This window comes from Nerophis lumbriciformis, linkage group LG24 (assembly GCF_033978685.3).
Source record: "Nerophis lumbriciformis linkage group LG24, RoL_Nlum_v2.1, whole genome shotgun sequence".
NCBI classification, from domain to species: Eukaryota; Metazoa; Chordata; class Actinopteri; order Syngnathiformes; family Syngnathidae; genus Nerophis; species Nerophis lumbriciformis.
The window spans coordinates 22,506,182-22,522,500 of NC_084571.2; the positions used below are offsets into that span (position 1 = coordinate 22,506,182).

General features: G+C 40.3%; 2 protein-coding genes across 2 annotated transcripts in view; one reads left to right on the forward strand and one right to left on the reverse strand.

The window, feature by feature from the left end:
* Window positions 1-16,319, forward strand: part of LOC133620541 (uncharacterized) — a 48,295-nt gene that overhangs the window by 12,836 nt on the left and 19,140 nt on the right. The window lies entirely within an intron of this gene.
* cenatac (centrosomal AT-AC splicing factor) overlaps window positions 1,093-16,319 on the reverse strand; it is a 22,097-nt gene continuing 6,870 nt past the window's right edge. Inside the window, exons 3-11 of the mRNA XM_061981817.1 lie at window positions 9,624-9,722; window positions 9,494-9,560; window positions 9,368-9,430; window positions 8,024-8,091; window positions 7,838-7,940; window positions 7,729-7,759; window positions 3,223-3,324; window positions 2,993-3,125; window positions 1,093-1,674 (exon numbers count right to left, since the gene is read on the reverse strand). Of these exons, the coding sequence (XP_061837801.1) occupies window positions 1,575-1,674; window positions 2,993-3,125; window positions 3,223-3,324; window positions 7,729-7,759; window positions 7,838-7,940; window positions 8,024-8,091; window positions 9,368-9,430; window positions 9,494-9,560; window positions 9,624-9,722 (766 nt within the window). The 3' untranslated portion in view covers window positions 1,093-1,574. The remainder of the gene's footprint in view (window positions 1,675-2,992; window positions 3,126-3,222; window positions 3,325-7,728; window positions 7,760-7,837; window positions 7,941-8,023; window positions 8,092-9,367; window positions 9,431-9,493; window positions 9,561-9,623; window positions 9,723-16,319) is intronic.

Here is a 16,319-nt window from a genome sequence, read left to right on the forward strand (position 1 = left end):
GCATTCTCAATTCCTTGGAAAACTTTTTATACCCCTTTCCTGTTTTATGCAGTTCAATTACCTTTTCTCGCAGATTCTTTGACAATTATTTTGCCTTCCCCATGACTCAGAATCCAGAAACATCTGTGCAGCACTGGATGAAAGATGCAATGGTCTGTCAGAAGCCCAGAAACTCACTGACCTTTTATACACACATTAATTACAAACAAACATGTCACAGGTGAGGATTGGAACCTTGATTAGCCATTCAAATCTGTTTGTGTCAACTTTTGTGAATGTTATCAAATCAAAGTCACTGGGGTATGTAAACTTTTGATCAGGGTCATTTGGGTACTTTCTTTTGTCATTTTGATTTAAAAAGAGTAAACACAGTTGTTTGCCAATAAATAGCTTCACACAACCATTAAGCATGAGTGGAAGAAAGGTTTTTGTGTTATCATTCATATTCTCTGAAGAATGGCCAAGAAATCATAAATTCTCCCAGGGTATGTAAACTTATGAGCACAACTGTAAATGTGTGGGAAAAATGAAGGTATGTTACAGCCTTGTTCCAAAATGGAATCCGTTATTTTGTTCTCGATATTCTACACACAATACCCCATAATGACAGTGTGAGAAATATACGTATGTTACAGCATTGTTTCAGAAATGAAATCAGTCATTTTGTCCTCAAAATTCTACACACAATACCCCATAATGACAGTGTGAAAAATGTAGGTATGTTACATCCTTGTTCCAAGATGGAATCAGTTATTTTGTCCTCAAAATTCTACACACAACACCCCATAATGGTGTGTGTGAAAAATGTAGGTATGTTACAGCCTTGTTCCAAAATGGAATCAATTATTTTCTCCTCATAATTTTTTAATGGAAAACCGTAGTTTTTACCCCTGGATTATCAAAAACCGTACTCATTACGGGAGAACCGTAGTTGTTGGCAGGTATGGCAAAGAGACGGATCAAGATTTTAACACACATTGTAGGTCGGAAAAAACAAAGAAAAAACGAAAATATATTTTTTACAGAGATTAATATAGACGGAAAAATCACATGCCTGAAATTTTAAATACAAACGAATGAAAGGTGTCAACATTTTTTTTTGGTCAACGGTATTTTTATTTATTGGAGTTAATAACATGTCTTTTGCACGCATTTATTCCAAGCTAACATTGATCTTAGAATGAAATGGAAAAAGTGGTTAAAAATAAACATCCTTTACTACTGTACAATCTATTTACATTTACGTCATTAAAGAATTGGTCTTGTTACTTGTTAGTTTTGTTTGCACCTCAGCACATTTTCTGGTACACAACACCTGTGCCAGCGATGTAAATATGACAGTCAGTCACTACAATTGTACTTTGAGTGAAGGAAAAACTATACCAGTTTATTCTGTCTGAACATATTGGTAAGCATCCTTAAGCAACTAAAATGTTAGCAGATATATTACAGCAAATAGCTTATGAAACCGCAAAAAAATGGTGGCTGTGTGTAGATAAGCTACAAATCTTAATGTAAGCAGCGTGGTGAAGTTGTCCAATGGCAAACCTGAAGCTCCTCTCAAAGAGAAGACATTAGTCATCTGTCATCCTCGCTTTCTTAGCTCCTTCTAAGCCAGGCTTTCTCCTCTTCTTCGCGCCGTTTTTCTGTCCTTCCTCCTGCCTGAACTGGTGCCTGATCAAGTCAAAAGAAGACAAACAAACCTGATAACTGAATAGAAACAGCTAACATTATCAATAGCGCTATTTCTATTGGTATTTGTATTGCTCCATTTGTAGTGTAATAATGCTCATTGTCATTTCTGTATTATTTATCTCGCTAACTGCTTCTTTGCTATCACTTTTACTATCATATTTGTACTTATCGTATTTGCTGATGTTGCTCTAATGTTGTTGTTGTTGTTGTTGTGTTTGCTGTTGTTGTTTTTGTCCCTCTGTCTTATCCCCCTCTAGTTCCCACAATTTCCCCCTCTGTCTTCCTTTTTTTTCTCTTTCTATCCCCTCCTGCTCCGGCCCGGCTGCACCAAATGATAATATAAATACATTTAATAAAGTCAAATACAAATAAGGCAACAAGAGAAGTATCTTTTGTAAAGTAAATCTGAACAGCCGATATGGGCATCTACATCAACTATATGATTTGCCTGAGAAGCTGGACAGGACAAAAAAAAAAGAAACAGCTAATATGGCCACTATATGCAGGTTGGTAGCCATTTTGAATTTTCGGCCATCCATCCAGCCATGCATTTTCTAAAGCATGTCCCTTTTGGGTTCGCGGGGGGTGCTGGAGCTTATCTCAGCTGCATTCGGGCGGAAGGTGGGGTACACCCTGGACAAGTCGCTACCTCATCGCAGGACAGCTAGACAGACAACATTCACACTCACGTTCACACACCAGGGCCAATTTTCGGCCAGTACATGTTATATCCAGCTTGTGTACTTGGGTAGCAGAAATAGCATTAAGGCATTTTTGCTTTTTGTACACAGACAGACTAGCTTAAAAATAATAAGTAACAGTATGTGTTTATTACGTATGTGTGTTCGTATGGACATGGCCTTGAAGACAGCGTAGGAGTTTTCCAAACACACACCATTGTTATGAGTAATGCCACTTAGTTAAGCCACCAAGTAGCCGCTGTTGACAAGGTTTATAACACTTTGCCACATTTCTGTAGCCGCTATCGTCGGGTCTTTTTTTTTTATAAATTTTGATTTCATGTACTGTTTTAATTGGTTTTATCCTTTAATATCGTTTTTAATCATATTTATTTTTATATAGTTTTTATATTGGTTTTATATTTATTTATTTTTTGTTTTTATTCAGTCATTGGTGGAGCATAATGTTGTTTTTAATATTGTTTTTAACATGGCTGTGCAGCACTTTGGAAGCATTCTTGTTGTTTAAATGTGCTATATAAATAAAGTGGATTGGATTGGATAGGGTGGCTCACAACACAGGTTTGACAGTATATAGTTTGCGTGCAAAGTCTCACCTGGACTGCCAACGTCTGCCACTGTTCCATACGCGACCAAAAGACGGCAGCCAGTTAGCGTCGGTGTGGGAGCTGTGGTCAAAGTTGGCCCCCACTCGGTTAGGGGGGAGCTTCTTCAGCTTCTCTTGCTCCTCTAGAAAAGTAGAAATACAGAAAGTGGACAATAATATTCTTCCTGTCAGCTGCTTTCAACAAGTGATGGACAATATTTTAAAATGTCGACTTCCTACTCTGTCTGAGGAACTCCTGGACTGACGGTCCGATCTCAGAAGGTGCTGCCTTTTTAGAACCACCCTCCTGAGGATCGTCTCGGAGCCAAGGAGGCACAGCACCTGCAATACAATAGGTGTATATTTACAATACTTCACAATCTGCTAACATACAATATTTGATGTGTAGAATCATTTGGCCCTGCTGTACCTTTTACTATCCACTAGATGACACTAAACCACACAGCAATGAAGAAAAAAAAAACATTTAACACACAATCTTCTTTACTTGTGCAAGAGGCAGCTAACAGGAGTCATCTTTTGCTTGGATTCTGTGACGTGATTTCCTTCCGGAAGTGAAAACCAGTAGTGCTCAACCAAGCCAAGATGGCTATTCTATGAGAGTACGCAAAAGGCCTAAATCTTCCTGCAAAAAGCAGATACCAGCAAAAAAATCTAACTATTGAATAGACCCCTATACTTTCCAAAAAAAGTCGAAAGATAACAAGGATTATATGTCAGTCACGTTCCCAGACATATCTAACTATTGTGCCCCAGACGTCATTCTACACCAGTTTTTTTTAAGCTTTTTTGAGCCAAGGCACATTTTTTTAATAAAGAAAATACAGAGGCACACCACCAGCAGAAAAGGTTAAAAAAATTAAACTCCACCAGGTTGTCGTGTCTTATTTTGAGTTTGTTGTTGTTTTCCTGTGTGTAATGCTTTCGTTCCTGTCTTGCGCTGTTATTTTGGTGTTTTCCTGTAGCAGCTTCACGCCTTCCTTTGAGTGCTATTGCCTGACCTGCTTTGTGTTAGCAATCAAGACAATTTCAGTTGTTACTATCCTTTTTTGTGGGGACACTGTTGATTGTCATGTCATGTACGGATGTACTTTGTGGACGCCATCTGCTCCACACGCTGTAAGTCTTTGCTGTCGTCCAGCATTCTGTTTTTGTTTACATTGTAGCAAGTTCAGTTTTGATTTCGTTTTGCATAGCCATCCCTAAGCTTCAGTGCCTTTTCCTTTCCTTTTTGTTCATTTTTGGTTTAATCGTTGCATACCATTTTACCTGCACTCCGTCTCCCGCTTTGCTATGCATATTGGGATCACGACAAACCATCCTCGACGCATTCCGACTTCTACAAAGCAATTAACTACCTGCTGCCACCTACTGACATGGAGTATTGCATGGTTAACCTGCAGAGCTCTACACAGCACAGACAATAGACAACGGCACATTATTTGTAGATTGTACTTATTGATTTGCAAAAAATATTTTTTGGGCCAAATAGGTAAAGTTGCAAAATTTCCCACAGCACACCAGACAATATCATGGCACACTAGTGTGCCACAGCACACTTGAAAAACACTGTTCTACACGACTAAACAGATGAAAACGTAGAAAAGCATGGAGGTCTACAATTACTTTGTGTGTAGCTGGGTCAAGGACATTGGTACCAAGACTCTCCCGGGTAAATATGCCTAGTTTTCGCTTGGGTAAGGTTGCATTTCATGATTTATCTTTGCATCTCCGCCATGTTTGTTGCTGTTGCACACGCTGTATACAAGTAGCGTGTTTTTCTCTGTCTTTATCAAAATATAACTATAGATGTCAACATTGTGTATGTGCTGAAAGATTCATTTATGATTGTTTATCAAAATACAAATATAGATGTCAACATTATGTACAGTATGTGCTGAAAGATTTATTTATGACTGTTTATCAAAATATAACTGTAGATGTCAACATTGTGTATGTGCTGAAAGATTCATTTATGATTGTTTATCAAAATATAACTATAGCTGTCAACATTGTGTATGTGCTGAAAGATTAATTTATGATTGTTTATCAAAATATAACTATAGATGTCAACATTGTGTACGTGCTGAAAGATTCATTTATGATTGTTTATCAAATAACTATAGATGTCAACATTGTGTACATGCTGAGATTCATTTATGATTGTTTATCAAAATATAACTATATATGTCAACATTGTGTATGTGCTGAAAGATTAATTTATGATTTTTTGTCAAAATATAACTATAGAAGTCAACATTGTGTATGTGCTGAAAGATTAATTTATGATTGTTTATCAAAATATAACTATAGATGTCAACATTGTGTACGTGCTGAAAGATTCATTTGATTGTTTGTCAAAATATAACTATAGATGTCAATGTTGTGTATGTGCTGACATATTCATTTATCATTGTTTATCAAAATATAACTATAGATGTCAACATTGTGTATGTGCTGAAAGATTCATTTATAATTGTTTATCAAAATAAAACTATAGATGTCAACATTGTGTATGTGCTAAAAGCTTCTCTTATGATTGCTGTCTTTGGTAAAAGCTCAACTCTTTTAGGTTTTGCTCACATTTGATTTATTTTAGACTTGCCGAGTTGGTGTTTTATGGAACACTCGTGGCAAAAATCTGACTTAAAAAATAGAAATATTGTCAAGATAATACTTAAATGGGAAACACTTAACGTTAAAAGTATATCAAACATCTAAAGTGTACAAGCCTTAGTATAGCCTGTAGAGGCCCGATGATCTGGAATGAGAGTGATAGCTTTATAAAAGAATCATATTCTTTAAACATTTTTAAAAAGTGTTTTAAGCAAAATGTATTGCCAAGTTATGCTTAGTCTATTTAGCACACTGAGGAATTTACATTAGTCGCATAATTTTGGTCTTGACCTCTGTATGTATGATGAGATTATCGCACATCTTAAAGATACAATTTTGTATTCAAATGTGAATAATATGGTGAGACTGATTTAGTGGATTTAAAGATTCCTTCTTTATAAATGTCAACCTGTTGGTAGGTCGGTATGAAATTGTAACTGGATATTTGGTGGGTAGATTTTGAAATGAATTGTATTGTACTGTATTTTGTATATTATATGATGTATATTTTAACTGTGGGTTCCTGTCCATAAACTGTGCGCTTCTAGGATTACCTTTTTGCAGAAAGGACTCTGATATTAACAAAAGAAACCATGATGTAATAAAAAATGATGTCTCTCTGTACATAAATAAGTAAATAAACAAACTTTTAACGAAGTGATCACCACAAACATGTGCGTTCTTAGACTCTGCTCCCTTGGACTAAACCGCGTGCTACCTTTTTCATCGTTGTTTTGTAAAATCTTGCACTCTTCCGCCCTTCTTGGTTACCTCTCGAGAAACTTTTCGCGGTTTGAACGATTCGTACAGCCAAAACAACGCAACGATAGGGCATTTTCTCTTCGAGAAAGGCTAAATAGTACCCTTCGAGAACAAAGCTAGCTTGACCACCACGCATATTTAAATGCCGGTGCTGGACGTGACGTCATTTAAAACCTAGCAATTCCACCTATAAAGCCCATTACAAAAAAATGAATACTCTCTATTTTGATGTCGTGACCTGCATTTTAATCAAGTAATGACATACTGAGCTGCTGAGTTCATAAAAAGTTTGTGCTAGATTATAAATCATGCCTCACACTTTTATAGTAGAAGGTTGTGGTCATGAGCCGAGACGTTGGTCAACTTTAAAACTTAACTCAGACGTCAAGGCAATTTGCTTGTTTTCTCCTACCCTTTTGAAACCTTAGGGCTATGATGAATTCTACATCTAAACAGGGAACACAAGTCTTGTGCTGAAAGATATAAACATCCAAGTGAGAGCAGAGATTGTACAGTAAGTGATTGTTTTATTATGTTCGTAGTTTGTATTTCTTGTTAAGCACCTAACAATATTGCTACATGACGCCCAGTGTTTCACTAGAGCTGGATCTGTTTATCACTCGGCTTTTAAGACTTGTAGCTCACCCTCAGTTTAGTCAGGTTTAAAAAAATCTAAGGTTCTGGATCATCATTTGTCCCAAAGTAGTCGTCGTTGGCTCTCATGAACTGCCATGATTAGTAATGTTGTTGTTGTTGAAGGAAATAGCAAACGTTGTGACAATATAATGAATGTGCCGGTTACTACATTAAATAATAAATAAATGATAAATGGGTTGTACTTGTATAGCGCTTTTCTACCTTCAAGGTACTCAAAGCGCTTTGACACTACTTCCACATTTACCCATTCACACACACATTCACACACTGATGGGGGGAGCTGCCATGCAAGGCGCTAACCAGCAGCCATCAGGAGCAAGGGTGAAGTGTCTTGCTCAGGACACAACGGACATGACGAGGTTGGTACTAGGTGGGGATTGAACCAGGGACCCTCTGGTCGCGCACGGCCATTCTTCCACTGCGCCACGCCGCATTACATATGTACTTACAGTACGTATTTAAAATGTTGGTTTTTGAGAGGGCTTTATGGGCGAACTAGTTTGATCCCTATTACCTGCAATTCTAGCCACCTCTTGCTAGCGTTTTTTGTGTGATTTAGAAGGCATAAAAGGAGAAAGTGTGTGCGTAGGGCCTAACATAGGTATTGTGAATGATAGGAAAAACAATTTAAAAAAGAAGTGCATTAAAAGTTATTTGAAGGAATAAGCCGTTTTATGATTGCTGCAGTACCTGTGTGCACGTTGCCACTGTTTGATGAATCCTACGAGAGGAAATTACAAACTGGTCAATACTATGTTTGTGTCCAATAAACATATACTTTCATATGCGGCAGATCTACCTGATGACCGATAAAAGTCAGGCCTTGTTGCGGCGCATCAACCATGGAGTCAAAGCGGCTGCTTCCTGCCTGCTGGTTGGTTCCCCATGACGTCCCTTGAGAGCTGTAACAAGACAATAATAAGTGAAGGACATCTGAGGCTACTGTACATGAGAGGAGATGTAATAAAGGTCGACACAGTGTTACCTGACGCTAGCTTTCGTTGATGTTTCTGTTCCACTGGGTCCATTGGACGATTCCGACTCTGCATCGCGCTGATTTTGATTCAGGAAAAGCCAACAGAGATTCATAGAGGAAGTCTGATTCCTAAGTTTTCTCCATTAATCTAAAACTTTCCCTTGAAAGTAATGTGCTTCTTTTTACCTAAAAACACCTCACAGTGTCATTTTTTACCCAATCTACAAAAGTATTTGCCCTCACCATTGAAGTTTACTACGGCTAGCAAACGATTGAAACATTTATTTTCGATAGTCGCATTATGTCCATTGTTGACTCATAATTAAAAGTGATTTACATTTTTTCATCTTTCATAAATGTACCTTACAAAAATGTACACCCAAAGCGGACTGGACATACTGTACATACATCTATTTACTACCGCTCGTCCCTTGCATAATATACATACATTGATTTGTTCGATTTATGCAAATGTTTAAGAAACATTTGGCTTTTTTTTTTTTTTTACAGCTCAACACAAAATGGACACAATGAATCTTTTTCCATACAAAAGACATTTTCCACCTGGGTTCTAATCCAGTCCTTTATATATATATATATATATATATATATATATATATATATATATATACATACACACACACACACACACACACACATTGTGTATATATACACACACACACATATATATATATATATATATATATATATATATATATATATATATATATATATATATATATATATATATATATACACACACACACACACATTGTGTGTGTGTATATATATATATATATATATATATATATATATATAAACATATATGTATAATTTTAAAAAGTATGTATATATAATTTTAAAAGTACACTGTATATATATATATATATATATATATATATATATATATATATATATATATATATATACACATACTGGCGCTTTATTGTGTGGACAGAAAGGCAAACCAAATTAAGCAACCACAGGTTCACATACAAGCCCACAGTCGCTAATAATAAACTGACTTGCCAGTACCTAGTAACTTTGTAGCTTAGTAATTCAACTTGTCATTTAATGTACATTTTATTTGTACATTCCTGCTCTGTTTGTTCCAGTGACTCATCAGCTGCTTTTCCACTTCTATGATATGGACTGAGGGTCACACAGGACACAAATTAACTGCGCATTAAGAAAAAACGGTGCCATTAAGGAAACCCTCAGTAACTGGTTATCGCATTGACTTTGACAGCCCTAAAGTTAGCACTGAAAAGTACGCCCCTGTGTTGCATGAAAAAATAATAACAGGCAAAGCCACAGTCATGGATACTGCCACTGCATCCTGGGAAAACAAACCTCTAAAAGAGACTCCAGGAGTTCTTGTCGCTGTCTCTCCTGGGCCCGGATGGACTCTGCTTGCTGAAGACACAAAGAGAAAGGCTGAAGTCTGCTAAGAAGCCTTTCAGAGTTATTGTCTATTACCTGTTTAATGTACTCATCCTCCTTCTCCACATATGTTTCCAAAACATTGGCCACCTCAGCTTTGAACCTAAAGGAACATCAGTAAATTTATATATTTTAACCCTATTTTTTCAGTCAACACAAGGCTTACTTTTCAGTCTCCTCTTGTGTGATGATGACTTTGTCTCTCAGCTTGGGATCAGCCTTGTTTTCCCACCAGAACTTGTGAGTGTTCTTCTTGTGTTCTCGCCTGAAATCGGAGACATTTTAAAGGTCAGAGTTCCCAGGTAATCATAAATAAAAACAAAATACAATGATTTGCAAATCTTTTTCAACCTATATTCAATTGAATAGACTGCAAAGACAAGATATTTAACGTTCGAATTGGTAAACTTTGTTATTGTTTGCAAATATTAGCTCATTTGGAATTTGATGCCTGCAACATGTTTCAAAAAAGCTGGCACAAGTGGCAAAAAAGACTGAGAAAGTTGAGGAATGCACATCAAACACCTATTTGGAACATCCCACAGGTGAACAGGCTAAATGGGAACAGGTGGGTGCCATGATTGGGTATAAAAGCAGCTTCCATGAAATGCTCAGTCATTCACAAACAAGGATGGGGCTATTACGCTTTAGCCTCTCATTCACCCTTTCCACCGCCCCACTATTTAAGAAGTACTGCATTAAAGGGGCTGATTGGAACTTGCTCACATTTTTATTGGTTCTCGATTATTTTCTTTCACGCCCCCCTGTGTACCTCTTGCTTGGTATAAACGATTTGCTTGCCGAACAGAATTGTTTTTGCGACATCCAGTGGACACATTTAGAACAGCAGTTTTTTTCATTTGAAAAAGCAGCTCAGTTTTACACTCAGCAAACTCATTTTGTGGGCCGGATTGAACCTGTTGGCTGGCCTAATCCGGCCCGCGGGCCGCATGTTTGACATCCCTGAGATATACCAATTGCCTACCACGCCCCCCATACATATCATATTTAATAATGCATATCAGTATTGGTATAAGGTACCGAAATGTACTGCTTCTCAGTATTTCCATTAATATATGTATTGTTTTTAATAATGAAATAAAAAATCATTAATTCATTGAAAGATAAATACAATTGTAGTACTGTATTTTTCGGACTATAAATCGCAGTTTTTTTTCATAGTTTGGCCGGGGGTGGGACTTATACTCAGGAGCGACTTATGTGTGAAATTAATAACACATTACCGTAAAACATCAAATAATATTATTTAGCTCATTCACGTAAGAGACTAGACGTGTAAGATTTCATGGGATTTAGCGATTAGGAGTGACGGATTGTTTGGTAAACATATAGCATGTTCTATATGTTATAGTTATTTGAATGACTCTTACCATAATATTTTACGTTAACATACCAGGCACGTTCTCAGTTGGTTATTTATGCATCATATAACGTACACTTATTCAGCTTGTTGTTCACTATTCTTTATTTATTTTAAATTGCCTTTCAAATGTCTATTCTTGGTGTTGGGTTTTATCAAATAAATTTCCCCCAAAAATGCGACTTATACTCCAGTACGACTTATATATGTTTTTTTCCTTCTTTATTATGCATTTTCGGCAGGTGCGACTTATACTCCAAAAAATACGGTAAATGTTTTTTTTAATGATACAAATGAATTTTTTTAAATTATGAATAATATTCTGAATTACAAAACAAACGTTTACAGTAATAGGGAGTCCAACCAGGTTTTGCAAAGCATATCCTTTGAAGACAAGTGATTACTCAGCGATGTGATTGCACGGAAACACACACAAACAAACCATGTCCCCTAAAAATTGCAAATAAAAATCCATCATTTCCAAAGGTCCCAAATAGTGTATTTTCAAATGATACATCATTCTTTGCGTTTGTGAATAAATAAGGATTTAAAACGTGAACAAACTGAAATCAATTGACACTACAACAACTTTATTTGTGTACAAACCCCAAAACCAGTGAAGTTGGCACGTTGTGTAAATGATAAATAAAAACAGAATACAATGATTTGCAAATCCTTTTCACCTTATATTCAGAATCAGAATCAGAATCAGAAATACTTTATTAATCCCCGAGGGGAAATTAAAACTATTGCATAGTGTGACGACCGGGGCGCATTGTGATGCGGGGTTCGTTCTCTCAGGAATGCAGACGGGCGTCAGACACAGCGTGTAGGTAAGAAAGTATTTATTTAATAAATAAATTATACTGGAACAAAGAAAAGGGTGCTCATAGCACATAAGGCAAAAACTAAAAGAGCTAGCATGGGAGCTAGAAGGTAAAAAAGGAGTTTAGCGTGGAAGCTAAGAGGTACAGAGCCAGAAGTCGTCAACTGTTGCATAAAAACAAACTACGAAGCAAGAACGAATGACAGAGAGGACAGGCTTAAATAATAATGTCAGTGATGACAAACAGGTGCGTGTCGGGAACAAACGCGGCAGGTGAAAATAATAAGCAGCCATGGCAACAAACTCAGGTGTACAAAACAGGCACTCAAGGAGTCCAAAACTAACCAAAAACACAAGTATCTTGAAAACGTAAACAAAAAATATGATCCGGGCAGCGGATCATAACAGTACCCCCCCCTTAAGGGACAGATTTCAGATGTCCCCTAGAAAAACTAAAACCCCCCCAACTAAAACAAAGTTCAAGAGTCAAGGGAGGGTGGAGGGAGGATTTGGCGGAGGGTCGCCAGGTCACATGTCCCCGAATCCACCGGGGACGAGTCAGGTGGCGGCGGCGAATGGAACGCCGCTGCCGGAGGCGAGGCGGGCGACCACGGAAAGGCCACATTTGTGGCTGCCGAGAAGGTGGGCGTGAGTGGCGCCAGAAGTTCAGCAGCCGGAGAGTTCTGCGACTACGTCTCGGGTGTCGCTGCTGTTTGCGCCACTGGCGTCCATACTCTAACCTCCGAGAGCGCCGCTTGCGCCGCCAGACCACCCGAGGTCGCTGAGACGACGAGGAGAGAGCAGACGTCGCCGTGGAAGCAGGAGGAAGCGTCGTCGTCGCCGTGGAAGCAGGAGGAAGCGTCGTCGTTGTCGTGGAAGCAGGAGGAAGCGTCGTCGTCGCCGTGGAAACAGGAGGAAGCGTCGTCGTCGCCGTGGAAACAGGAGGAAGCGTCGTCGTCGCCGTGGAAACAGGAGGAAGCGTCGTCGTCGCCGTGGAAACAGGAAGCGTCGTCGTCGCCGTGGAAACAGGAAGCGTCGTCGTCGCCGTGGAAGCAGGAAGCGTCGTCGCCGCCGTGGAAGCAGGAAGCGTCGTCGTCGCCGTGGAAGCAGGAAGCGTCGTCGTCGCCGTGGAAGCAGGAAGCGTCGTCGTCGCCGTGGAAGCAGGAAGCGTCGTCGCTGTCGGCGTGGGCGGAGCCAGAGGCGGAGCAGGCGGCTCGTCTGTCGGCGTGGGCGGAGCAGGCGGCTCGTCTGTTGGCGTGGGCGGAGCCAGAGGCGGAGCAGGCGGCTCGTCTGTCGGCGTGGGCGGAGCCAGAGGCGGAGCAGGCAACGGAGTATCTGCGAGTGGTGGATTTCTCAGCTGGGCTGCTGGGTTGGCCGTAGGGGGAATCATCACCTGCAGCGCGGTGAGAATACTTCCCAGCTGTCTCTCCAAAGCGTCAAGGCGGGCGTCTTGGCGTTCCGCCATGGCGTTGACGCAAGCCCCAAGAACGCCAAACTGTTCCTCCTGTTGTCCAAGTTGTTTGGCCTGTTGGTGCAATGCCCTTTTTACTTGGTCGGTCACTGCGGGGTCTCGTGTGCATTGCAGCGATGGAGCAGGAGGTGGAGAGGATGGTGTTTGCAGGACCACCAGGGTTGATGGTGGCGTCAGAGTGGCAGGCGTCCGGGCTGTCGTTGCCGTGGAAACAGGTGCTGGTGCGGAAACCAGACTTGGAGTCGGTGCTGGTGTGGAAACCAGACTTGGATTCGGTGCTGGTGCGAGAACCAGCCTTGGAGCAGGTGCTGGGCGTGACTTTGGCGGAGGTGGCCTGGCCGGGGGTTGCGGCTTAGCATGCCGAAGGTCTGGTGGCGGAGGCCGGCATGGAGGTTTGGGCTTGGCTGGGCGCAGCTGTGCCCGCCCACTAGCAAAGCACCCAGTACTAGCCCCCCCCTCAAGAAGCGGATCCCAGACGCGTCTTGAGCAGTCTGGAACAGTCTTTAGGGGTGGAAGGGAGGAGGTGAGGAGGTGGGTAGGCTCCTCCCCTTTTGATTGTCCAAATTGTCTATTCTGCTCTTCAATAGTGGACTGACTGACAGCCCAATCAGTGAACTGTTTGGCAAAGTGAGTGATGGGATTACCAAACATCGGCGGAGGGGAATCCTGGGCTGCTTGGCTGTGTTCCGGAGGGAAGAATTGCGGGGGTGGCGCGTCTCTGTCGCGAGCTGAAGCCGTTTTGTGCGACTTCCGCCTTCGCTGACGCGTGCGAGCGGGCTGAGAGCGGACCTCCCCGAGCCAGATGGAGTCGATCGGGACCAGAACACCTCCAGGTCCCCATATCATCTCCTCATCTGGAGAACAGCGGAGCGTCTCTGCTTCCATCGCTCGGAGGACCATCCACGCACCTTCATCTACCTCCGTCAAGCCCGTCACGAGAGAACTTTTTCTTGCTTGCTTCGTACTGTGACGACCGGGGCGCATTGTGATGCGGGGTTCGTTCTCTCAGGAATGCAGACGGGCGTCAGACACAGCGTGTAGGTAAGAAAGTATTTATTTAATAAATAAATTATACTGGAACAAAGAAAAGGGTGCTCATAGCACATAAGGCAAAAACTAAAAGAGCTAGCATGGGAGCTAGAAGGTAAAAAAGGAGTTTAGCGTGGAAGCTAAGAGGTACAGAGCCAGAAGTCGTCAACTGTTGCATAAAAACAAACTACGAAGCAAGAACGAATGACAGGGAGGACAGGCTTAAATAATAATGTCAGTGATGACAAACAGGTGCGTGTCGGGAACAAACGCAGCAGGTGAAAATAATAAGCAGCCATGGCAACAAACTCAGGTGTACAAAACAGGCACTCGAGGAGTCCAAAACTAACCAAAAACACAAGTATCTTGAAAACGTAAACAAAAAATATGATCCGGGCAGCGGATCATAACAGAATAGACTGCAAACACAAGATACTTAATGTTCGAACTGGTAAACTTTGTTATTTTTTGCAAATATTAGCTCATTTGGAATTTGATGCCTGCAACATGTTTCAAAAAAGCTGGCACAAGTGGCAAAAAAAACTGCGAAAGTTGAGGAATGCTCATCAAACACTTATTTGGAACATCCCACAGGTGAACTGGCTAATTGGGAACAGGTGGGTGCCATGATTGGGTATACACTACAGTAAAAGCAGCTTCCATGAAATGCTCAGTCATTCACAAACAAGGATGGGGCGAGGGTCACCACTTTGTGAACAAATGAGTGAGCAAATTGTCCAACAGTTTAAGAACAACATTTCTCAACCAGCTATTTCAAGGAATTCAGGGATTTCACCATCTAAGGTCCGTAATATCATCAAAAGGTTCAGAGAATCTGTAGAAACCACTGCACGTAAGCGATGATATTAAGGAACTTCAATCCATCAGGCGGTACTGCATCAAAAAACTGACATCAGTGTGTAAAGGATATCACCACATGGGCTCAGGAACACTTCAGAAAACCACTGTCAATAACTAGAGTTTGTCGCTACATCTGTAAATGCAAGTTAAAACTCTACTATGCAAAGCGAAAGCCATTTATCAACAACGCCCAGAAATGCTGCCGGCTCCGCTGGGCCCGAGCTCATCTAAGGTGGACTGACGCAAAGTGGAAAAGTGTTTTGTGGTCTGACAAGTCCACATTTCAAATTGTTTTTGGAAACTGTGGACGTTGTGTCCTCTGGACCAAAGAGGAAAAGAACCATCCGGATTGTTATAGGCGCACAGTTGAAAAGCCAGCATCTGTGATGGTATGGGGGTGTATTAGTGCCCAAGGCATGGGTAACTTACACATCTGTGAAGGCACCATTAATGCTGAAAGGTACATACAGGTTTTGGAGCAACATGTGTTGCCATCCAAGCAACGTTATCATGGACACCCCTGCTTATTTCAGGAAGATAATGCCAAGCCATGTGTTACAACAGCGTGGCTTCATAGTAAAAGTGTGCGGGTACTAGACTGGCCTGCCTGTAGTCCAGACCTGTCTCCCATTGAAAATGTGTGGCGCAATATGAAGCCTAAATTACCACAACGGAGACCCTGGACTGTTGAACAATTTAAGCTGTATATCAAGCAAGAATGGGAAAGAATTCCACCTGAAAATCTTTAAAAATGTGTCTCCTCAGTTCCCAAACGTTTACCGAGTGTTGTTAAAAGGAAAGGCCATGTAACACAGTGGTAAAAATGCCCCATTGACAACTTGTTTGCAATGTGTTGCTGCCATTAGATTGAAAGTCTATAATTATTTGCAAAAAAAAATAAGTTTCTCAGTCCGAACATTAAATATCTTGTCTTTGCAGTCTATTCAATTGAATGTAAGTTTAAAAGGATTTGCAAATCATTGAATTCTGTTTTTATTTATCATTTACACAACATGCCAACTTCACTGCTTTTGGGTTTTATATATTTATATATACAGTGAAGAAAATAAGTATTTGAACACCCTGCTATTTTGCAAGTTCTCCCACTTAGAAATCATGGAGGGGTCTGAAATTTTCATGGTAGGTGCATGTCCACTGTATGAGAGATAACCTAAAAAGAAAAAATCCAGAAATCACAATCTATGATTTTTTAACAATTTATTTGTGTGATAAAGCTGAAAATAAGTATTTGAACACCAACATTAATATTTGGTAGAGTAGCCTTTGTTTGCAA